Here is a 25,145-nt window from a genome sequence, read left to right as displayed (position 1 = left end):
GAGATCACTTCTCAATTTCCAGAGTCACTGATGCGGTGAAGATATATGTTGCTTGAGCACAGGCTTGTCACTGGCTTTGGGTGGCGAAACATCAGCAGCAGTTAAGGTTCGCTGGAAAATTTTCCCTGTGCACACACGACAATTTTAGTCTTGATGTTAGAGTTGTTAACACCTGCATCTGAGCACTTCCAAACTTTCGAGTAGTTCCAGGCCTTGAGAAAACAGCCTGTTCTCATAAATTAAAACCTTATCATACACAGTTGATTAGGTAAATACAAGTTTTACTTTAAGTTCATAATTTTGAGGGGATGGCCATTTACTTAGGAACTCTTTTTAATTATGAAGAATTAAGTAGCAGAAATTATTGCCAAGCACACAGGCTACACACATGATATCTCTGACTCCGAAGATATCAAATACGGAGACTGCTTTTTTCAGGCTGATCTTCCCCCATATGCAAATATAAAACCACTGGATAATCATATTCTGTCCTCCACTGTCAGGTAAAGTACTGGAGGTGCCACAGCTTATCACAGCTAGAGCACGTTATTTAATTTTCATATAAGTAACCAAATCCCATCTTAGAAACAGTTAGGTTATTTGCCCTATTACTCTTACTTGGATATCTAAAATCTTACTGGTCTTTTGCTTAAGAAACTTAATTTGCAGCCTAAATTTATTCATGGACCATTTATACCCATCTCCTCTTGTGCCAATGTTGTCTTTTAGTTTAAATTGCTCTTCTCCCTCCCTGGTGTTTACTCCTCTGATGTATTTATAGAGAGCATTCACATCTCCTCTCAGCCTCTGTTTTGCAAGACTAAACAAGACACACTCTTACAGTCCTCACGTATACAATGGATTCTCCATTGCCCCCACCATCCCAGAAACCTTTCTCTCCACCTATATGCCAGTCTTGTGTCAGGTATTTTTTGCACATGGGTATTTGGTAGTGTGCAGAGGATTCACCAAAGCCATGTACGCTACCTTCTCCCTGAAGGGACAGCTTGCCTCATACAACCTAGGACTGCATTTGGTTTTCAGTATATTGAGAGGGTGCAGTAATTTCTTTCATTAACTAACATACTCTAACCCTTCTCTTCCCTCAAGCCCCTAATGAGCTCTCAGTCTACACCAGACATTCTTGTTATCAGTCCTTAGGTGTATAGTCTTTTTTTTTTTTGGTACTGTTACAAATTGTTACATTTCTATCATTTTCGACATTAGTTATCAATTTTTGCAGTATGATATCCAAGCATTGCTATCAGTAATAGCAATATGCTGACTGTTTTGTGTCATGCGTTTTTGTGCGTCCACACCCAACAGAAAACGTACGGTGGAATCTAGAAACTGCTTAAGTCATCCCAGGCAAGCATCTGTTCCAGACTAAGAGGAGGAGTGGTTTCTCCTTCAGCTCCAGCCTCCACCAAGTGAGAAAACCACCACTTCATCTGCATATGATCTCCTGATACAGGGTACAAATCACGTTCTCATTGCCTGAGACTCCAAACCCTCTTGCAAACATAGAATCATAAAATGGTTCGGGTTGGAAGGGACCTCAAAGATCATCTAGTTCCAACCTCCCTGCCATGGGCAGGGGCACCTCCCACTAGACCAGGCTGCTCAAAGCCCCATCCAGCCTGGCCTTGAACACTTCCAGGGATGGGGCATCCACAGCTTCTCTGGGCAACCTGTTCCAGTGTCTCACCACCTTCACAGTAAAGAATTTCTTCCTAATATCTAATCTAAATCTCCCCTCTTTCAGTTTGAGACCGTTATCCTTTGTCCTATCATTACATTCCCTGATAAAGAGTCCCTCCCCAGCTTTCCTGTAGGCCCCCTTTAGGTACTGGAAGGCCGCTATAAGGTCTCCTTGAAGCCTTCTCTTCTCCAGGCTGAACAACCCCAACACTCTCAGCCTGTCCTCATAGCATAGGTGCTCCAGCCCTCTGATCATCTTCGTGGCCCTCCGCTGGACCTGTTCCATGCTGAATCCTGGCTGTGCGACCGGAGACCTTGGGGAGAAGCCAGCCACCCAGGTGATGTTTTTGCATCGGTCTCATTGTGAGGATGGAAGAGGGAATTGTCCTGTGCAACAGTGTTTTCCATGTTCCTGTTCTAACTCAGGTGGGCAGGAGAGAACCACTCAAAGAAGATCAAGCGTAACTTTCTCTGTCCTCAAGGCTCTTGTAGCTCTTCATTTTGTGAACCTATTGAGGTCTAGGCTTTTCACAATCTCCTCTTTCTGACATCTCTTGCTCGCGTTTGGATGGTAGGAAGAGAAGCACTACTTTCTCTCCAACTACCACAGCTGAGGCATTTGCAGCCTTTGTGCTACAGAATCTGACTTTCCTCCCCTAATTACGTCTCATTTCTCTACCTCTAATTTACTTGCTTCGTCGAGTCGAAATCCTCGAGGGCAGCATGGCATTGTGACTACAGCACTCATCAGAGACCGCAAAATGCAGCTATAAAATACAGCAACGTTAGTGATACCTCTCTCAGATCACTCACTGCCTTGCTATCACGACAAAAGACATTTGGAAATGCTTATCAATAACATTGATTACAGCCCAGATGCTTAGGCTAGGTAAGTATTCTCTAGTGCTCATGCAAGCTGCCTGCGAGTAAGAGTCTTGCTCTAGCAGGACTCAAGTTGTTTCGGATGACTTTGGGCCGAAAGCAAATTGGTTTGATTAACACCCTATCCTTATGGGGCTGTAAGCTGAAGAGCAGAATGAAGGGAAAGGAAGAGAACAGAAAAGCCTGGTCCTGAGCCGGCTGTTTCCAAACCTGTTTACTTAACTATTAGCAAGGGTGGTTTCTCCTTAATTTATTTACATGGAATGTTTCTGTAACCATCTGCTCTTAAGCTAAACGAAAAATTATCATCTTTCTCCTGCTGCTGCAGAGACTCCCTTGGATGTTCTTAATAATACAAAAAATCTATCATTTTAATGCAGACAGCTCGGCTAATAAAAATGATCTGTACCATTAGTAATTATGCCACAAATACAAAGCAAACAAGCAGCCTTTCCCTGAGGAGGCCAAGCATAAAACACCTCTCTCACCGACCAGGGGCCAGAGACGACTGCACAGCAGTGGGACTTGGCTTCTCACTTCTCTACCAAAGACCAGAAAAACAAAGAGGAGGGCAGTTTAATTAAGTTACCATTACTCACTTCTTTAACAAGCTTCAGGTGCTTCAGTCAAACCTGCCTGGGCCCCATTTTCCTACAGAGCTTTTCTCCAGACTATTAATACGAAACTACCTTGGTTTATTGGCTTCCACAGTTCTCACGATGTCAGAACCCTTTAAGGCTCTGATGTATCCACCTTTGCTGTGAAATGAGCTGATGTGGCTAGTCCCAGTCAACAGATGGGAAACTTGAGGCAGAAAGCAGCTAAAAGTAACAGCAAAGACGATGTGAGAAAGCAGTGAAGCAAGAAAATTAATTCAAGCCATGAACCCATTACTGAGCAATTAAAAACATCACTTTAGGTAGGGCCTACTTAAAAAAAGCTCCACCACAGGCAGTTTGCTAACAAATGGAGGGACAGCACTACTGGCCCACATGTTGCCTGATACCATTTCAGTGTGGCCAGCACTGGACTAGCTGGCATGATACCTAGATATTGTTTCTCATCAACTGCTGCTCCCTCCTATGAACAGCATCAAATCACTTAACCTCTGTGACTCAGTCTCCTCCCCCCAAAAAAAGCAATAAAATGCTTAGAGGTTCAGGGATGAATGAAAGGGAAACAAATCAAAGCAACACAGAAGGAAACGTTGTTTTCTTTAAACAAGTGCTAAGGGAAAAGGAGTTAGATTACACCTCAAATTATATCAATAAATTATGAACATACCTCTTTACTAAATAATTCAATTGATAAAGAAATGTGTGTAAAGAAAGATATTCAATGTCTTGGGGATTTTCAAACACTTCTGTAGAGAGACGAGCATCATAAGAGATGAAATGCGAAGAAACTGGAAGGCCAGCACATGCCATGGATTCCTGCAGCCCAGAGGTTCTGGCAACTTGCATGTGCTGCATGAAGAAAGTGGAGTGTCTGCCCTGGCAGCGGGGCAGGGGGGTGCCGAAGGGCTGCTCCTGGGAGCACACTTACAGAAGCCGAGGATTTAATCCCAACTCGGCCAACCTGTCTGTTGACTTTAGTTTCCTTTGCTTCTGTTTCTCAGTCTGTAAAATGGGGCTAAGGGCAGGTCTGTTGTGGGATGATGGGATGGTTCATGTTTGTATATCATTTCAAAAGCTAAAGATGCACAAAAGAGGGCAATTCTTTGCTAAGCAGGTAAAGAAGGGCAAACTACAACGGATGATAACAGGCAGGCATGAACTGACTGCTCTGTGAAAGTACTGCAGGAAACCACCAAGGCTGGTACATCACGGGACAGATCGTGCAAAACAACCAGCAATTTGCTGAGCTACAGCAGAGGAAGCAATAGCCATGGCTCCCTATGAGGAGGGAGCCATAGCCGTGGCCGTGAGCCAGTCCCAGAACCGCAGGGAAATACAGGAGCTTTACCAGCTGACGTTTTATACCGAGGTTAGAGATGCATATAGATCATTGACATGGATGATACCTTGCTCATGAAGGATAAGCCAAGCTATTTTTAAAAACATCTCCTTGGATAGTTGGAGAGCTGATCTTGGCTTGCACCGGGGCAGGGCTGCTAGGGAAGATTGACGACTGGTGCATAGGGATCAGATACTTCAGTTGCACTCGTACCTACACAGAGGCTGCGAGCTGCAGAGCTGAAACTGGTTCAGGGAAGCTATCAGATTCCCCAGCCCCATCCCCGAGTCTCTTGGAGTTTGAGAGTGACAGGCTGCAGGGAGATGGCGGGGGAAGCAAGGTGAAGGGGAGGCCGTTGTGCTACACCAGATAGCAGTTGCTTACCACCCCCACCTCATCACCATTTTCGCCTTGTATTGTTTCATGGGCTATTAATATTCATAAGAGCTTTTCTACTGTGTTTGCACTTTTCTATCATGCTCGCAGGCCTGATCTCTACTTGCCTTAATAGGATGCAAACCTCATGAAATCAGATCTTATTAGCAAAACTCCATCAGACGCCCTCAGCAACGCAGTACCTCAGTCCCCACTCCTGCTAAAGTGAAAGGGAAGCCTTTCACGCTGTTGACATCTGTAGAGCTCTTAATCTAATACGACATTTCAATCCTAAGAGCAGAAACAGAGTAAAACACAGTGCGGGGAATGCCGCTGAATGCTGCTGAGTCAAGCCCCACAGCATCACAGCCAAGAGATGCAAAAGACCTTGAAATAAAGTTTCTAATCCTGGCTTGCAATAAACCTGACCGAACAAAGGTGCTGGTTCATTACCACCTTTAGCTCACTGATGGAAGACTGCTGATTTAGCCCCAAATGAGTTCCTCCAAACTCTCTGTCCTGAAGTACAAACCTCTTGGCTGTCTCCCACGTGACAGCGATGTTGTCCTGGGGCACAACCTCACCCCTGGGGGCTTCACACAGTCAAGAGGGGAACGACAAGAAAAGGCAGCGTTGGGAAGTGGAGACCTTATCTCTGCTCCTTGCCCCTCCTCACCTTTTAAACCACTGACTTGACAAACGTGCATTAATTTTCAATTCTTGGCCTCGCAGAGCCAAGAGAGAAGAACGAGATTGGAGCCTGGAGTGCAGCACCAACGAGGATGCTCTGCACTTCTAGAGCACGTGCCTTGAGTCCTGCCTTATGTCTGCTCCATACATCATCGCTGGTGATAAAGATGCCATAGATTGATTTTTCCAGATCCCAGGTGAAGACTGCGCCTCTGGCAGAAAGAAAAATCATTGCTGGAGTTGGAAAGTGAACAGATTTTAGTTTGTAAGTCAGCGAGTGAAAATAAATACAAAACGTACAGTGTCACACTCCCAGTCAGTCATTTTCCTAAGTAGAACAGTACATTAACACATTAATTTTAAAAGAATTTCCAGATGCAATAGCTAACAAGGATGTTGACAGCAGGCTCTTACTGAATAAGAGCTGTTAAAGTCTTGACCCTGAACTGCCCAAATCCTTTCTGCTTAATTAACGACCTTCATTCTGTATCAACAATAACTGATAGCAATTTGATGGAAAATTGCTGACCTAATGTTCAGGACACTTTGCCGGTCGGGTTTGATAGAGAATGGTTCTGTGGTGTGTATCTCCTGCTCTCAATACATGGGAGCATGAACTCTTGCCAAAGATCACATCTTATTCTTGGCAGATGGTTGAGAAAATGAGACTAGGCCCATATGGATCCAAATTGCTAAGAGCAGAGTTGGGATTTAATCATAGCCTTTCTTGTCGTGGAGAGGTGAAAAACTGTCTCAAATCACCCACATTACCAAAAGGTCCTGACTGCAAGGACTCAGGAGTATCTTATCTTTAGTTATTTCTAATTACAGGGCTTAAAAATTTCCTTCTTTTTTTTTTTTTAACCTGTTGTGTGAACATCAAGGGAAAGGAGAAATCTTTTGCTATTATTATCTATTCATACTTACAGCAAGGAAATTCAGCCGTATCACAAGACCATTATTTCTGACTACAAGGATTCTTCCAAGTGTTTTTGACAGGATAAAGGGGAACTGGCACTGGGACCAAAGGATAGCTGCAAAGTTTCAGAAGAATACTCAGACATTTAGATTTTCAAATTACTGTACAAGGTGCATGCTGTAATTTATAACCAGTTGAAACTGCTAAAGTTAGGCAGACAAGAGTGGGTTATTGTATCGACTAAGGCTTTGTACAAGGGTAGCACCCCAATTCAGCATCCTCATTTATAAGGTCAGGAGGGACAGTGGATTCTGACATGTAAGAAGGTTTTAGGAACACTGTTCTTCCCTCAGCTTAATTGCCACTTTCTCTGAATCAAGGTATGCCTGATTAAGTTGCAGACCTCACAAAAGCTTTCTCCAAAACACGGGAATGGGTTCTCCACCTCTGGAGCAGAATTACAGGATACTGCAGCAGCTGCTACCTCAAGGTTGTATGTGCAGCACACTGAAATCATTATCCCAGCAGAGTATGATAAAGAACGCCCTCTGGATCCCAAATATGTTAAACAAATGCAAGCTTTCCCAAGCCTTTCAATCGGTGTCACAGATACGTAAACCCACCCCTTGATAGCGTGTGGCCATCATTACTGGTGTAGTGCCTGCAGAAAAAGATGCATTGTGCTCTCCCTGCTGCACTCAACTAAAACTTTAAGAAACCTCGTTCCTCAAGCTGTGCCAACATCATTTAGGTTGTTGGTGCGCAAACAAGGAGGTAAACAACAACAACCACGAAAAAACCATGTTAATTTCAAGCTCCATTAGAAATGCAGAGTTTGGCAGCAAGAAAAATCAATGTTTGTCCAGTGGAAAAAAAATAAACCACCAGCACTGATAGGGACAAAAGGGCTTTTTTCAAGTTTCTAAGAGGATGTAAAAATCTTGGTACTCAATATCCTCTGAACCGGGGGAAAATTATTTTCTTATCACAGAGACTATTTGATTCTGATACAGGGAGCATTTTGATGCGAATTATCCAGCCCTAGGTACTGTCTGGAAATGCTTTCCTTCTTTGTACATCTGATCAGCTCTGACACTAGGACCAATTGATTTCCTTTTTTCTTTTTTTCCTTCATAAAGACGTCGTCAATTCCGGTTTGTTCTGATGAACTTCACAAACGCTACCCCAGATACATACAGATCTCCCAGGGCTGACTTCCAGTTTAGCTGTGCTGGATAACAAGCAGAAAAACCATCATTCTTAGGTGGTACTACTTGTCTGGGATAAGACTTATTCACTGTGACAAGAAAAAAAATCTAAAAAAAGGATTGGAGGGCTGACCTTTCAGCAGCACCTGAACTGAGGCCAGTTTGAGTAAGAAAAATCCTCCTTGGCCTCATTTAGGGAAGCAGCGTTGTGAAGTTTCTGCGAAATAGCAGGTCCCCATTAGACCCACAGTTTGTTCATCTTTAGGAAAAATCACAGGCATTTGCTACCACGACTATGTTAATTTGTTTAAATGCAGCAAACCTTTAAAGCTCTGGGCCCTCCCAGTGCACCAGCGTGCATTAGGCTACGCTGCGGTCTACCTCATCTACAAATTCACCAAACATCGGGGCTGCTGCCTGATGGGAAAATCCCAAGACTTGCACTCCCCAGCAGCCTGCTTGTACGCTGCAGGCCAAACCCTGCCCTTGGCTGTGGAAACTCAGGAGGTCCCTCTCCCTTTTAATGGGCTCTGCACGACCAGGAGCCTGCCCTTACCGCAGAATTCAGCTCCAAGGGGTTGCTTGGAGCATGATGACTGATCCAGCCCCTGCAGCTGCCATCTTGAGCACTTATTTTTCCTTATAGAAGCACTAGAACATTCTCCTGCCTGGGAAAAAAAAAAAAAAAAAAAAAAAAAAAGGGCAAGCCAGAAAGCCTAAACAACTCTGTTTAAAATAAAAAAAGGTATCATAGTTTTTATACCTTTTGCTGGACATTATCAGTCCCCTGCTGGCACAATCCAGCATAGACAAAGAGACAACTATATATTACGTGAGGAAGGGAAAATACAGAGGCTACACGAGAGAAGGTCTATGACATTAGCTGTGTTCTCCTGTCAATGGCTGGAAGCTGAACCCTCCTCGCCTGCAGGTATCCCTACAGGAGTGTGAAGACAGGAGTTCAGAAAGAGATGAAATCTAGCTGTTCTGCACAGCAGTCCTAGCTGAAGAGAGAGCTCCCTTCCAAAAAGTGAGAAATATTTCCCCTTTGTTACCAACAGATTAAGTCTGTTTTCACTATCAAGAATGAAAAATATCCCAGAGAAGATCAGAGCATCCATTTAGCAGAGACTACACATTAAAGGACTCATACCAGAGAGGGCTAACATCGTCCTCTGGCAAGCGCTCCCTCATTTTCTATGAGAAGTATCACATCGCGTATCAGCTCTCAACCGACTGAAAGATCTCAAGGAAAGTGGAACTTTTGGAAATCAGAGAGCCAAGATCAAAATGAAATGCACCAACACCTGGAGTTAAAGCCCGTCTCTAAGTGCTGGAGGGTTTCTCAGCTTGCGTCTCTCAGTTAAGAGGAGGAATGATGCTGCTACTGAAAAGGCCAACACCTGACAGTGAAATGCATACGCCAAGTCAGAATGTCTCACTTCCAGATTTAAGGTACAGCAATAGGATGGGTAAGCTTCCCCCTCCACTTAGAAAGCTAACTAGTTGTTTTGCAGCTTGACTTCCTGCACATTTTTAAATGAGCTATAGCAAAAGTGAAGATGCTGACTCTCCAGTACAGACAAATCCAACTGGGATATCAAGGAGAAAGCATATGCTAACATGTGCGAGGGAACCGCTGAAGTCTCTGATTATATCAATAAGTAAACAGACAAACAGCTTTGCAAGCCTTACCAGCAGATAAGAATGATGTACGCTTCAACAGTGATACAACATCTATTATGCACGATCAATTAAAGAAAAGACCAGGCAGTCCTGGCGAGGGAGGGTAAGGTCAGCAGCTGTACAGATTCAGCAGTTCTTGCTTCAGAGAACAAGCACAGCCACGTGTCAATTCATTCACAAATTCACACACACCAATTTAGGCTGTCTTTAATGTATAACTTTTTTGCATTTTCACAGCCTCTGGGACTGCTAATTCATTTGTTTCTTCCCTAGATTTCATGGTGTCTGTAGAACGTGTATCAAGGGACGGAAAAGCAGCCCAAATATGCTACGCAGGCAGCAAAGCGGGGTGAAGATACCTTTGGTAGGAAGTCTTTTTGTTTCCCCAATGAAAAGACTTATTTTTCTTTCATCTAAAATAGCTAGATGTAAGGTTCAAAGGTGATTTTTCATTATAAAGCTCTATTTCCAGGGCCTAACAATTCCTCAAAATATTAACCTCTCATATTCAAATTCCACAGGCCTGCACTCTCTTCAAAGATGCTCGTTTCTTGGGATGTTTGATCAAATTGCTTCTGACCTTTTCTAGTGTGCTGAGAAGCAGTGAGGAAAGCAAGAGGGAGAAGGATGGTTGGGGAGGGATATGCAGAACAGGCAAAATGCTGATAGAAGAATAATTCTTGTTAGCCTATTCTTGAACAGCTCCACAGTCAAAAGGTTTTGAAGTTGAAATTGGCACGGAAATATTTCTGCCTGAAGGATTTCGAAGAATAATCCCGGAAGGGTTCCTTGGGCATGGCCTGACTCCAATGGGAATTAGTTTTCATTTGACCCAATTACACATGTTTAAAAAGCGCATGCTGAGTATGCCTGTGGGGTTTTCTGGTAAGCTCATTAAGGAGTTGATTTTGTCCTGCACCAAATGCTCTACCTCAGTCCTGAAAAATGCTTCATAAAACCATGAGACTCATAAAAGTCCATGGGACACTGCATATTCCTTAAAATTAAGCAGGTGTCTATGTGCTTTGCTGGATCGGATTTGAGCTGTGGTTTTCCATGAATTCAATCTGTGGTCCCAGAATGGCTTCCTAACAGAGATCCTGATCTCTCAGAAACTGTGCAGGTTTAGCATAGTTGTCTTAACCAACGTTGCAGACCCATTCAAAGCAATCCAGAGCATCCCAACTGTTCTGGCATCACAGACTGAAAAGCACCGGGCCAGGACATGCAGTAGAACCGGTCGCACGCTAGTCAATCAAATAAATAATATTATTATTACTACTATTATTATAATTAATAATAATACCACTACCACAAGTGTGTTGAAATGGACATTTTACGAAAAAATACTTAACTAAGATAAAGAACTGCTTCAAATCAAGTTCAATTTAAAATTCTTCAGCACAGCAGAAGAGAGGCAACCGGAAAGCATTGCTTTGCTTAACAGGAAACATTCTAGTTTATCCCAAACAAAACATGCCTTTTATAGTGCTTGTTAGAAGAGAAAAAAAGTTATGAAAATGAATGGTTGGATTCACAAAACTGGTGGAGCATTTAGTTTTTACGTAATAGCTCAGAGGCGAGAGCATTCACCAAGGATAGAAGAAAACTAGGCTTAATGGCCCTAAAGATTCACATTTTTATCTCCAAATTGCTTGCGGAGTACTATATACTTAGGCTATTCTGTATTTTGGGATGGACTTCTTTTAGCGTTTTCTTCTATGCAAAAATAATTAACCACGCAGTGGAGCGAGAAGTGGAATTAAAGCACTCTCCCTGCCAGCTCAGCATTCTCACCATCAGGCTCAGGATTTCCACCAGTACCTTCACAAGCCTGCGAGAAGCACAACTAAGGGCATCAGCCTCAAAACGCTCTCTAGCTTGTTGGAAAAGGAGCTTTTTAAGGGATGGAAAGCTTCCTGACCTGAAAGGATGGACTTGCATCTGTTTCTCCTACTTTCTCCATGAGCACTTAAGCTACAGTCTTAGATAGGTAGGATATGATGGAGATGAAAATTTCTTTTGGTATCTCCCCCACCGCTTCCTCACTGGACGTCACTAGAAAATGTGGGTTTAAACGAGCACATGGTTAAGCCATTACCTCCCATCCCTCTCCCCAAACATACTTGCATTATAAAAAATGTTGCCAAGCTCAACTATGTATGAGAAGTAACTGCAGTTAAAGAACATCATTTAAATTTTAGTATAAGCAGACTGACCTTAACAGACTGCAGATCGACTTTATTTCCCTGGGGAAAGAGGGAAAGTTGAATCACACGCAGGGATAATGCAAGATTGCAGATATAGATCCCTATTTATTTACCTTAGTCCCAAAACTACAGCGAAGGAGTACTGCATTGGGCATACGTACAAATGGTCAAATCAGGTTCATCATTAGCTGCCTCAGCTCCAGGAAAGAACATGTCTAATAAGGTTACTTGCAAAATTATTGGTGTAAATGATTTACTGGGAACGTCTGTAAGAGGTCTAATTCAGACACACTGTGATAACGAAAACAGGGAAACCTAGAGCAAGAAAATTAAAATCCTACAGATGTTTCTAAACTTGCATACAAATTATCATATTCCATTACAGTGTATTATTTGAGAACTATTTTCAGAGTATTATTAAATATAATATTGTAATGCAAATGCAGCAAAAAGCGAGATAGGATTTCTCTGCGAAAACTGATGATATGCATTTTCTTACTTTTGCACACTTCCCTTTGCATCCTTGAGGTTCTCCTAGAGGATACTTTCTCTTTTACTGTATACAGTCCGGTACTCTCTATTGATCCATGGTAGGACACAGACTATCAAGTTCAGGCTCAATATAAACTGCTCACACCAGAAACGTACAACTCTGAAAACACAGCAAATAAAGGAGCTGCTGCTAGACCCCAGACTGCTGCAATACTAAGAGCTTCCAGGCCATGTGCTGAGATGGTTCCTAATGCATTTTCACCCCAGGGCACAAAAAGCCATGGCTAGATGAATGGAACACTGATGCCCACACCCAAACCACTCCTCCGCTGGCACCAACTGTCGCTAAAGGAGAAGCTGGAGGAAGAGCAAACCCATTGGGTAAATCCACTTGCTGCAAGCACCAAACGGTCCAAATCCTCTGTGGACCACGAAACAGACAAATGAATATTTGATAGAAACATAATTTACAAAAATAAAAGCCCCACTCAGCTCAGCAATGAAATATACTGGTTATTTGACCTGGCGGAGGAATAAATCTGCGGCACGCACCAATTACATCCAGACTGTGATGGAAAAAACTCCCAAACCAGTTCCTGAGGAAGCAATATAAACCTTTAACATGAAAAAATTTACAGTACACCAGGACATTGCATTTCAGGGGTCACTGTTGTTGTAGTTTAATTGCTTGCCCTGTAAGTACTGCCCAGACATTGTGTTACGCTGAAGTACTATTCTGTTCCATGAACTAAGGTCCTGCCAAGCTTAGAGCAATCTTTCAGAAGAAGCCAGCCATTAGATTTCGTCCTCAGGATGTCTTTGAAAGGAATGATGTAAGACTAAACACAAAAATTGGGCATTAAGGAGTGGGAGCGCTATGAAAAATGCAGTACAACATGAAGCAACTCACAGAGGATTCTGTACAGACTTTGGTAAAAAATGGGATTTTGTCTAGTTATTTCTTTGTAAAGGAGTAGCAGAAAGGGCAAGAAACATGAAATGTAAAAGAAAAATGAAGGTCCTTTAATGACATTTGGAAATCAGTGGACAGCAGGCAAATGATTCCACCTCTCTCATCAGTCACCATGCAAGATCTGCATGGTCCTACCCTTGCTCTCTAGCCATGTGGCTTTGGGGAAGCGATGGAGACCTGGTAAGCAAGAGCTAGCTGAATAAACCCATGTGCTGAAGACTGGCTAATGTCATTACTATCCTTAGCTTTTTCCTGCATTTACCCCGGACATTTTCTCTCCCCTTGCTCTACCTCCTGCTTCATTTGACCTGCCCCCACTCCATGACACCTCTCCATGAAGACCTGCTCCCACGGTACTGTGAGCAAATCCTGCCCAATACATCAGCAGCAAAAGAGGGGCAAACAATGAGTCCTCTGGCCGGTGCAACCATGCAAATCATCCCCTTACACAGCATCTCCCTTCCTCTGGACTTCTGTAAACTTTCTGGAGCAGAGATCTTCATTTATTTGTCATGTCCAATACTGAGAGAGAGGAAGAGAAGATCTGAAGAGGTGACTTCCATCTAGTTTCCTGACAGTCACAGAAATTATGAACAGTACTAAAGCTGATTCATGGCAGGAGATGCAGAGCAGAAGGCTCATACAATTATCGCAGAAGCCCAGGTCTGAAGACAAGAATGCAGAACTGCGTGTGGAAAGCACAGGATGAGCTCTGAGACGAAACCTGTTTGCTGGTTTGAAACATGGCTGCAGAGGTACTGTCTTGCTCTCAGAAGGTACAAAGGAGGAGGGAGCAGGGAAGAAACAAAAAAGAAACCACATAAAGAAAATCCAGAAAATTTTTGCAGCTACCGTCTGGTTTGAAATGGAAGGTTTAATTCCACAATTTGACAAGCACGACACATTTTATAAGGAGGAACAGGAAGGGAAGATAGTTTGTCATCATGGTAAGAACTGAGGTGAGTAAGCTGTTAGCCTGCGAGCCAGACACAGAATTAACATCTCATGAGTGAATCACGCTATACAGACTGACAATCTGACAAACCTAACCTGAGCTACACCAAGAAATCAAGTCTTTGGAACTACTTAGTTCTTCATCTTAATCAGCGCCTGTGTCAGGCACCTCTTCTTCCCAGACACAGGTTATTTATGCAGTTACAGTCTTAGGGCCCACAACGGTGAAACACAGGTGATGATAAGTCATTTCGAAACAAGACAAGCAAAAATCCTGCAGCTTGGGCTGTCTGAACACATTTGGTTGGTATCTGTGTCAGAGATGGTTGTGTGACATGTCAATACAGACAATTCCCAACGCTTCTGCATTAGACCCCATATGTGTTCTGATAGGAAAGATCTAAAAAAGCATGGGGACACCGGGGAGAGAAGTATCTGCATAAGAGACAGAACCAGACAGACAAGCAAAGTCCTTACATTACCACTTGTCTCTGAATTAAATCTAGCCTAAGAAGAAGAGTCATGTACTAGGGATTGGATCCACTAGAAATAAGAACCATTACAGTTCGTGCATTAAAGGGACCAGGCAGCACCTGCAACCAAAAGCTGGAGCATATAGATTCTGCATTTCCACTCTCGTAGCACCAGAGAAAAAACAACATTATGGCTACAACTGAATCACACTATTTTGATGATTCACTCGCAACAACCTTAGGGCACAATAAAAAATTGTGGCTTCCACGGTCTGTTGTCTCTCATAAGGGCTGAAATTTCAGACAGCCACAACTCAAGAGTTCAGATGCACCGCTAATGCATCACTTGTACATTGTTGTCAGCGTGGAAAGGGGAAGAGGAAGAAAGTAAGTGCAAAGAGTTACGCTTTGGGGCTTTGTGAGGTGAAGAAGGTGGAGATATTCTAACACATACTATACGACAGCACGTCCAGGTCCTTGGCTCAAAACACTTTCCCATACACCTGGAAAAAGTGATGCTCTATGAACCTCAGCACAGATGAGGGCTCAGAGGGGAAAAGAAAGGATAGTATAACCATAGTATTCAAGGTGACAGAAAGTTCAGATGTCTCTTTACACAGCCATCCAGGTTTTCTTTCAGCACTGCAAGTGACATTACACCACTGGGGACGAACAGCATCCCGCAGACCCGCTGTCATGATCCCTGGCCAGGCATCATGTGTTTGCACTGGGTGACAGCAAATCTCGAGCAGACCTATGCAAAGAACTTTCAGCCCATAATTTGATACATCTGGTCTTCCTCCTTCTTCCTCCAAGCACAAGTTGTCAGGAGGCTGGCTGCAAAAATCTCGATCTACTTTAAAGTAGTTGTGAATGCTTTCCGCAGCCTGTTCTTGTTCTACATGCAAGTACTGTGCCAGTGTGGTGGGTTTCAAACCGCATCCTTGAAGAGAGATGGGTCATTTGTCTTGTGACTGTGCATCTCTAGAGACATTGGCAGCAGAAGGGGGATGCAGTAAAGAGAGGGGGCTGGTTTGGGAACAGGGATGGAGAAATGGAGCTGCCATGAAAAGTGCTGTGGGAGGAAGGCACAGAGAAGAGAAAAAGGAACTCATGACTTCCAGGAGTAGCAGAACTTGGCCAAAACTTTCTGCAAGAGCTCCAGGACAGGACGCAATCATAATAATAATTGTCCAAGATACAGCATTTTTCCTTTGCTCATCTGGGAAGCTTTGCCTTCTGTTTTCTGAGTTCATATTTTTGTTAGCTGGAGTATTCTTAGACAGCCGCACCTGTGCAGTCCTTGAGCTGCCCCTGACACAGCCACCTCCTCCCACACGCATCTCTCCTGCTCTGCTTCCATGTCAGGTTCCCAGAAATGCCTTCTTGAGAAGACATTCCCCAAGATCACGTTGTCCCAAGTTGAGAACAGTGGCACACGCGATTATCAAACCGTTCGATAGGACGTGGAGTTTGGGCTGGGGGAGGAAGTGGCAAATGAAAGAAAAGGTTTTGGACGCAGATGCAATTTCCAATATGAAAACAAATAACAAATTCTTAGCTTAGCAAGTCAATACACAGTTCAAAACTCCTGTTCCTTGAACATTTAACTCAAACATTACCTTTTGTGGGTAGGAGGGCTGGCAAAGCTTGAGTTCTCTGAAACCCTCCAAATGCCAATGAGAATGACAAAATCACTCTTGAATTAGAATGTGCGCTCATGCAATGTGGCTCATGCCACAGAAAACTCAAGAATATAATTTTTCTCATACTCCCTGCTCGGTACCTCTTAAAAAGGGAGGAAAGTGGTCTTTACTGAAGAGATGGGGGTTGCACTGAATTTATATGATAAAGCAAATTCTAGTCACTTGGCCTTCTATCTTGGAGCAACTTGGTATTATTAAGCAATAACTCTTTGAAAGCACAGCATCCTAAGTGGAAACAAACAGCTCAGAAATGCAAGGCATCCAGGAGTTAATTTCTCTAAGTAACAGAGAAGCTGAATCCACCTACATTTCTGACATCTTCCGTTAGTACGTTTTCTACATGAGCAATTCATGACACTGAAGAAACGAGAGCATTAGAATGTGAAATGAAGGGCAATGGATGGAGACTGTAGCAAAGAAAATGATAAATCATGATGTGAGCTACAGATCTGCAATTCTGGGGAGCACGGCTTCTTCTGACTTCACCGGATAGACCACAGCTTTCCAATTACATCCCTCTGTATTCTTCTGCTGTGAAATTAAACCAGGGATGTAGCTATCATGAAGGAACTATGATCCAGAAGGCATTAAGAAGTCCTAAATATGCTACTGTATAAATCAATGAAGAGTGCAAATCTAGAATACTATGCACAATTATGGCGTTTCCACCTTGAAAAGGACATAATAGAACTAGAGAAAATAATAAAAACAATTACAACTATAGATGTTGCAATGCTGTTGGTCAAGAGGTATAAAGCAGCTTCCAGATGAGAAAGAAATAGTTTAGATGTCTGCAGCTTGGAAAAGATATGACTGAGAATGAATATGACAAAAAACTTTAAAACCATGAATGGCATACAGAATTTGAATAGGAGATGATTATTCATTATTTTTTATACCACAGGAACTAGGAGGCAGTCAGTAAAATGATCAAGCAGCAGGTTTAAAACAAATGAAAGAAAAGACTTTTCAGAAAACACACCCTTGAATTGTGGAATTAAACTGCCATGGATTTCTGTGGAGGTCAAAAGTATAAATGGCTCCAAATGTGATTAGATAAATTCATGGAGGACAGGTCTATCAGTGGCTATCAAACATGATGGTTCAGATGGACTCTGGCTCAGGAAATGCCTAAAACGCAGATTGCTAGAAGCTAGAGAGATATACTGGGGAAGAAACACCCCAAACCTCCTCTAGTAGGGGAGTGGGAAACACACACTAACACTTAAAAGCCTCAAAAATGTCTCACTCCGAAGGCAAGTCTGACCACCACCCTGGGCAGATACACCACAGCCGGCGGAATGGCATGCCTTGTATCGCAGATCACCTTGGGAGTGCCAACTAAAAGAGATTTAAGGAGAGGATAAATCAATTTTACTGTATTACAGAACAAAGGCAATTATTTGGATTATACAACTGAGAAGAAAAACAGGTGCAGTATTTCTGACGGAGCTCTGCTGTAGACTTTCATTGCCTCCTTGAATCTTGGGAGTGTCTGCTTTTTGCGATGACTCTCAGTCTTTTGGGGAAATGAGGAAAATAACAAAGTGAATTAATATTTACTTGAAACTTAACGCCGAGTTTCTGTTCTGGATTCTGACCAATGCTTCCCCTTGCATTAAGGTGTAGAGGACAAGTCCAGTAATGCTTCATTAGTGAGTATTATTTCAGAGAACTACGTTGGAGATGCTTCCTAGGCACTGGGGCAGAGGGCATGAATTCACAATGCAATATGGTGTCCCATGTATCCAAATCATGACTTAAAATTATAGTCTCACTAAACGCCTAGAAGTGAAGGTGTTTTCTCTGAGAGCAAGGACACCGGTTGATATCAAAGACATCTTATGTTGCCTTCCCTATTCCTCACCCACTCTTTAAATACACTATCCTGCAACCAGAGTTATGTGACATACAGGAGGAAGGCAAAGGAAACAACCCTAAATTCATCTGGGGACAAGTTCACCTTTGGTTGTCAGAGAGTTTTTAGATGCAGTGATTTCTTACTACATGCTTGGATTATCACAGATTTGGTTGCGTCCCTAGACAACAAAATCCTCTTTTTGATTTCACAGCATCGTACAAGTCACATAGCATAAAACATATACATCCTGTAATAATTTTCTGATAACCTTATGACCTCTAACAGGCTGCAAGATGCAACTAGATGTTACACATCATATCAATATTGCTGATGACTCACTTGACAACAGAGGGTTTATACATAATCACCTTCTTCCTGCAACACAAGTGAAATATCCGATGCTCATCTGGAAGTTTTTCTCAGCTGTTCAAAGCATTTTGGGGTTGACTATCTTACACTTAAGTGTTTCACCACTACTGTCATAGATTCAGAGAAACGTTCACATAACATCTTATCACACTTCTGATTTTCAGCTCATCTCTGGAGCACACAGTGACCAAACACGACACACAGACAAGACAGAAGACAATTTAAGAAAGGGGGTGTCTGTCCCGTGCAGAACCCACTTAAGCCCTGCCTGTCCAATGGAGGGGCAACCCCATGCAAGGTAATCTGTGTAAAGCATGAGAGTAACAGCTCAATTATTTGAGCAAAGTGAGGAGACTGGGTCTTACCTGCTATATTTTGACTTAGGTACACGTGCATCGTTTCCTACTGCAGTTTGCCATTGAGATATCCTTATTTTGCTCATTTCAATTCCTACATTCAAAATGTCACCAGTCATCACTTCCCAATAGTCATGTCACACTGAAAAAGGCCAGTGACTCCCAGACACTAATTTTTCTTCCGGCACATTAGGTATGTATAAAATCCTTTCAGGTCCAGTGTCTATGAAGACAATGTTGATCAGGTCTCCATGGCTTCCCTGGAAGGCCCTTAGGACTGTCTGTGCCACATCACGGTTCCCAGTCTCTGCAATGCAGGGTCATTACCACCTAGAACCTCATCTCCTCCACGCCACCATCTGTTTCTTTCCCTTCAGTCTTCTGCACTCTGACTTCTTAGAGCACTTGTAAATTCTTGATTTTATGCCTGCATCCCAAGCTTCAGAGTGACTGGGATCCAGCACAGTCTCACCAGGGGGGCAGGCAGTTCAGCAGCCAGAAGCCTGAAGATCCAATGCCAGGACTTCTTTGAATATTGATGTGGCTCAGAATTCGTTTGCTGCTTTTGCCCATTTTTTCATCCTAAACTTGGATAACGAACAAGTAAGAGCCAACCTACGATCTTTGCTTCCTCACTCACTGTCTTCCTTACTGCATTCTCACTGAATAGGTTTCCGCTCCGCTTGGACTGCAAGCTCTGCTGGGACTGAAATGGCATCTCTTATATTACGGGGAAAATCTTATCCGTTTTGCCAACAATAGGTTTCAGTGAAAATTAAGCACATGCAAGAGCTATACAATTAGGTACAACCTTACAATATTGGGTGATAACAGCTGTGGCGTCTTTCAGGAGGATCTGGGTTGGAATAGTTACAGGCAAAGCAAAGAGATGGAGCTCACACAGTACGAACCCAAGGACGTGCATCTGCCTTGGCTCACAAGCTTTTCACAGTCATCATGAAAACATCAGAACAGGTCAGGTGTTTTCACGCCTGAAAACACCTCTTGCCAGGGAACTCATACTCTGGGTGGCATGGAGAACGCCAGAGGAACGACTCAGGAGAGACGGATTGCAGAACCATGAAAGGGGACACTGCCAGAGCAAACACAAATCCGAAGTAGAGAGTCAGCTCTTTTCCTTCCCGAAGTGCTCAGCTTTGTGTTTTGACAGTCAAGAAGTCAAGGTGTACTCTGGAAGCAAACAGCTAGTGCTTATGAAAGACCGCTACATTTCAAACATGTTCATTTGCAAGCATCTCCCCTGTGAACAATTTCTGCTACTTAAATTTTTCTTTTAAATGTAATGAAAATAAAACTGTTGCGCATTAAAACAAAAGAAGATGCCATGTTCTCTTATTATTTTCTTCACTGCTGTCCCTGGAGTACAAGCCTCACCATAAACAATCCTTTTGTCCTTAAGGTATACCACAAACACAAATACCTGCAGACAAAAACATTTTCAGCTCCTTTTCAGGAGTGAACGTTCTTTGCACCCTGTAGTGCATTATCTCTAAAACGTCTTCCAAAGATCAAATCCATCCCATGGTTCCTATAAAAGGTCACGTTTTGCAATGTAGCCTACAGAACAATGACATTTCAAGGATCAAAGAAAAGGTTAAAATATTCCTATAAATCTATTCTTGGGACTTTTAAGTATTTTCTACGCACAGGGAAATGTCATTTTTCTTCAGGAGCAACTGAGGGCTCTGTGATGGGTAATGGGTCCGCTAGGTTTTATATGGTGAAAGAAAGATGCACTTCACTCCCCAACTCATGCAAATGAAACCTAATTTAATTTTAAACCTCATTTATTTATTTAGATTTAATCTAAAACTCCCACATCAAAGCAAACAGAAAAACAACAAATACTATTGGGGCCTTAATAAAAAGAAATTGCGGCAAGCCAAAATAAAACTCGGAGGAGCAGCTTCTGCATAATGTTATAAATTATGGCCTTGTAGAGCACCCCAGCCCGTGAAATCCTTTACTCAGTCAGGCTGACGCCGAGTGAATGCCGAGGATTTAATTCAGTCGCTTAATGCTCCGTAAATCTGAGCTGGCGTTGAATTTTGAGATCTGGAGCTTGGTGGTTAGTATTACAGCAGTGGGGTGGAGAAGCTTTTGTGGCGAGAGAGCAGCCGGTACCCTCTCCGGGCTCCCAGGAGGCCATTTCCAGGTTCTAAATGAAATGAGCTTATGGCTCCCACTCACTTCTTAATTAGCACTAAATTACGCTCACACAGGCGGCAGATACTGTACGCAGGGGAAAGAAGGTGGCAGCCTAGAAAAGATCGGGGAAGAGTGGGAAGCAACACTTTCTGTTCCCCCTTTTTGAAGTGGCACATCTGTCTCACCGCTGCAGACCCTTGCTGCGTGGGTCCCTCTGGCTCACTGCGCACTTTTAACTTTACAGGTTCTTCATTTCAAATGATGTGTACAGGGAAACTGGATGGCTCAGGAAAACAGGCGGAAGATAGAAAACTTCTCAGCTTTAGCTGGAGTTGGCTGTTTTCAGACCGGCTCCTAGTTAGGCAAGACTCTCCGCAATAAAAACCTAAATACTGCAGATGCTAATTGGGTGCCTCGTTCTTGGCAGTCTCACCAGAGACACATGGAGGACAGAACGATCATCTCAGTCTTTGATTCCTGCACAACAAGGATAAAACCCATTGGCAGGAAAAACACTCTGTGCATTTTAGACGGGCTTGTTTGATGAACAATGCACTTGTTCACAGTTACAAAGCAGAACAGTTACAAAGCAGAACTGTTTAACTTTACAAAGCTGGCATGAAAGTCTTTAGGAGTAAGGTATTGAGGGCATGAACCTGATAATGGCCAGAACAGAAGCTAACCTCATACCTGACTGATGGGAATTCTTCAGAAAGGAAAAGAATGTTCCTCCAGTTTCCTTTAGGAGTCTAAAATCCCCGCCTTTCATATTTGTGGCTACAGCTTCGGTAACTGGCCTCTGTCCCTCCTGCTCCTTCTTGTAAACTTCTATGTTGGGCTGGCAGCGGTGTCAATAGTGGCTTTGTGGGGCATCCTAGCAGAGTCAGGCTGAAAACAGGACACCGGGAACTAACTTTTACAACATTTGGATCACCCACAGCACTAGGCAGAGCTATTTGGAGGCATCCAGCACACAAGCCACAAGTACTCCTGCTCAGCCCAGACACAACCTCCACCTCATTCTGCAGATGCTTTTGTGCTACACAGGCTGTTTTTGTGAACTCTAGATACTGCATGAAACGAGACTCAGAATAGCTGAGACCTCTATGACCATGTCCTAATCTTAGTATACACCATTTTCAAACTCAGTTTCTGGTGACATCAGAGATTTCATTAAACCTTCATTCTAGATGGAGAATCCTCATCCCAGGCATCTGAGTCGGTCATCATACTCTTCTGCACAGCCATATACTTTTCCTAATTTATTTAATTTATTTACTGTTTGTTTGCTGTTGATTTGGCGTTTTTTTTTAGATTCCATTTCTTTCTCCGGATCTTCCTTGTTTATTAATCACCAGTCACTGAATCATGCCAGAAGTCTTCCCAGACTGAGCTGATGAAAGGTTTATTTTTGTCCTGCTTACTCTTTTCTCATGCTCATAATTCCCCATTTATCATACTAATTGTGTAAATTCTGGATAACTTCATTGTTGCACCAGACTTCCTACTTGTGCCTTTTCCGAATTTTGAAGCAGCCAGATTCTGCCCCATGATCTCCTTACACCAATAGTTTACATCCACTTTCGACAGAATCCCCTCAATTCTTAAAACTCTTGGTCCCATCTCGTATCTTAGCAATCATATCCTACAAACAGGACTTAACTAAGCTGTGACTGGGAGCCAAATGATTTTTATCCCTAAATATTTCTTTGATAGACAGAAATAGAGTTGTACAATGGATTATGTGCTTGTGCAAAAGAAATCACTGGACCTGTAAGGACCTGTTACTTCAAAGCTCACTTGCCTTTTGTGCTCTCTAGTGCTTACAAAACATAAGGACATGAACAAAAGATTCCAACCTTCAGCACAGTTCTAAGAAACACGTCCAGCTATGATGAAGACAAAAAAAAGAAGGAAAAGAAAGGCAAAGTTAAAAACAACCGTGTTATTTCAGAATTGCCTTCATTACTTCTGCTAGATGACTTTGCTCTGTAACGCACCAATGTATTCTGTCCCACTTTCTTAAAATAAACAACTGGTCTATGGCTTGTCAACAAAGCTCCATTTTCAATCACCCAGGGAGACTAGGCGAAGCAGATCTTGCAGCGTTCCTATCGTTATAAGAAGGGTTTGGGGGCACTTCAAGCTGAGAATTTCTTCTGCTTTGCCTTAGAGTGATTTGCTGCCTGAGATATGACAGATTTGCGTTGACAACTGGACCTAAGATTTTAAGGAAATCCTGAAGTGGGAAGGGGATATTTATTGACAAGCTTGTGCCTTGCTGTGGGTCTGAAATTCTCTTCGTTCCAGACCAGGGCAACCATTAAAACAATGAAAACTGAAGACAATAAGACAATGGCTAACAGGAGAGTGGAGGGTGTAAGGGCAGATCACCTCGCACAACCTAATTCAGAACACTACATCTTTGTCACAGAAAGAGTGGTGCTGGTTTGCTGCCTTCAACAGGACTTGTGGCATTTACTTTTCATATTGAGGGTTATATCTCCACCTTCTGCAGAGTCAGGCTGAGAAGAGAAAAAAAGCATCAACTGTGATTTCAGCAAAGAAAAAACTAGCAGGGATGCAATGAAAAAAAAAAAAAAATCAATCTTTCCCTTCTACTAACGAATAAGCCGTAATCCTACCTGTACATAATGTAAAACATCTTTGAACCTTACAGTGCTGCCAGGATTAAAGGAGATTAATTTTTAAGAAATGGGAAAGATATTAAGATTCTTCAACATGTATAAGGCAATGGCAGCAGCTGAGCTATGTAGTTTGAGCCGAGAAGCAATCTGCATTATGTGTGTGAGGGAAGAAGGCAGTTGCTCACCTGGGCTGTCTCACAATCTTCATAACCAGCAGACATATAAAAGATACACTGACGAGGGCAAAAATTTGCCGGGGAATCCAGAAGACAGGCTGCCCTGTCCCCTTCTTTTTGAAAAATCCAAGAATAAATCAAAGAAGGGGTGAAGACAGAACAAGTGCACAGAGCTGTCAGCACACTGCGGTTTTCGGCCGTTCAGTTTCCACACCAGGGAATCAGGGATCAGTTTCATGCGCTGACCTGACCAAGGAAAATGACAGTGAAGGACAAGGACATGTAGGAGGGTTGCTAGCTGCAGAGTTAGTGTAGCAAAGGTCTCAGAACTGGTCTGAATAAATCAGCACAATTAGACCCCAATTACAGCCTTTATGTGCTACCACAATATTAATATTTAATAAGAAGTGTGGTGGCTAGAAGATCATTATTAATCTGGAGTTAAGCAGTATTAGCAAAAGCATAGCTTCTGGAGACGACAAGCCGTTCCAAGAAGTTACACAGGAACACAAGATCCTAAATTTAGAACAAAGACACTTGGAAAATTTGGTCCTGTAACTGCACTTGCTTTGGAGGTGGCGATTCCAGCTACGAGGCAGAAGAAACACAGGCAACATGAAGAACAAGCCCCCAGCTGGGACCATCTTCTCCTTTTTGCTCTGACTCCAAAGGGCCCAGGGTGCGCAGCAAGAGCTCCCTGGAGAGGACGGGGCAGGAGAGGGAGGTCCAGACCTACAGGTATGAGTGAAGGAGCTGTGAAAGTGCTCAGAAGAGAGACCTGGGTGGAACCTGGAAACCCTGCAAATACTTTTCATTCAAAGAGTTGTAGGGAAGACGTAGACTTTAGCAAGACTAGTATCTTTGGTTCAGGTGCCAAATACAGCCCTTATAAGAGCCAGCATAAGAAATACTAGGCTTTAAAAGATTTTTAAAAGGCTTTACAGAGTATGGTAGATTCTAGCTAAAGCAATGTCTTTAAAGTGGCTAACAAAATTCTTTAAAATTACGAGACATGAGATAAAAGACGCAGGAGGACGTTGGAAACCAGAAGTTAAATTATGGAACTTCCTCAAAGCAGAGGGCATCAGAGGAAATTGTTCTCTGTACTGCAAGAGATAAAAAGCATGCAGAGACTAAAATAGAGGCTTAAAAAAACCTTTTAAGTTCCAGTCTGTATGCTTTCCGCAAGGTACATCTTTCTCAGGTTTTTACTGTATGTTTGTATACAAATAACATTCCTTAATAAAAAAGGTCCATTAGAAAACATGAACTTAGAGATTATTGGAAAAAGAGTTTATAAGAAATTCTGGGCCTTTAGAAGTGTAAATAGCATGGCAAAAG

At 42.8% G+C, this 25,145-nt stretch overlaps 1 protein-coding gene across 3 annotated transcripts in view; it reads right to left on the bottom strand.

The window, feature by feature from the left end:
* The window catches only part of LOC134514806 (transmembrane protein 263-like), a 206,049-nt gene that overhangs the window by 21,771 nt on the left and 159,133 nt on the right, over positions 1-25,145 (bottom strand). The window contains exon 1 of one of the 3 annotated variants that reach the window (XM_063333092.1): positions 18,821-18,960. The exons of the other annotated variants lie outside the window; for them this stretch is intronic. Within the exon in view, the coding sequence (XP_063189162.1) occupies positions 18,821-18,851 (31 nt within the window). The 5' untranslated portion in view covers positions 18,852-18,960. Of the gene's footprint in view, positions 1-18,820; positions 18,961-25,145 lie in introns of those variants that run through there. 3 annotated transcript variants of the gene reach the window in all.

The sequence above is a fragment of the Chroicocephalus ridibundus genome, chromosome 4 (assembly GCF_963924245.1).
Source record: "Chroicocephalus ridibundus chromosome 4, bChrRid1.1, whole genome shotgun sequence".
Taxonomy (NCBI): Eukaryota; Metazoa; Chordata; class Aves; order Charadriiformes; family Laridae; genus Chroicocephalus; species Chroicocephalus ridibundus.
Note: the sequence above shows the minus strand (reverse complement) of the source record. Positions and strands in the feature narration are given on the sequence as shown.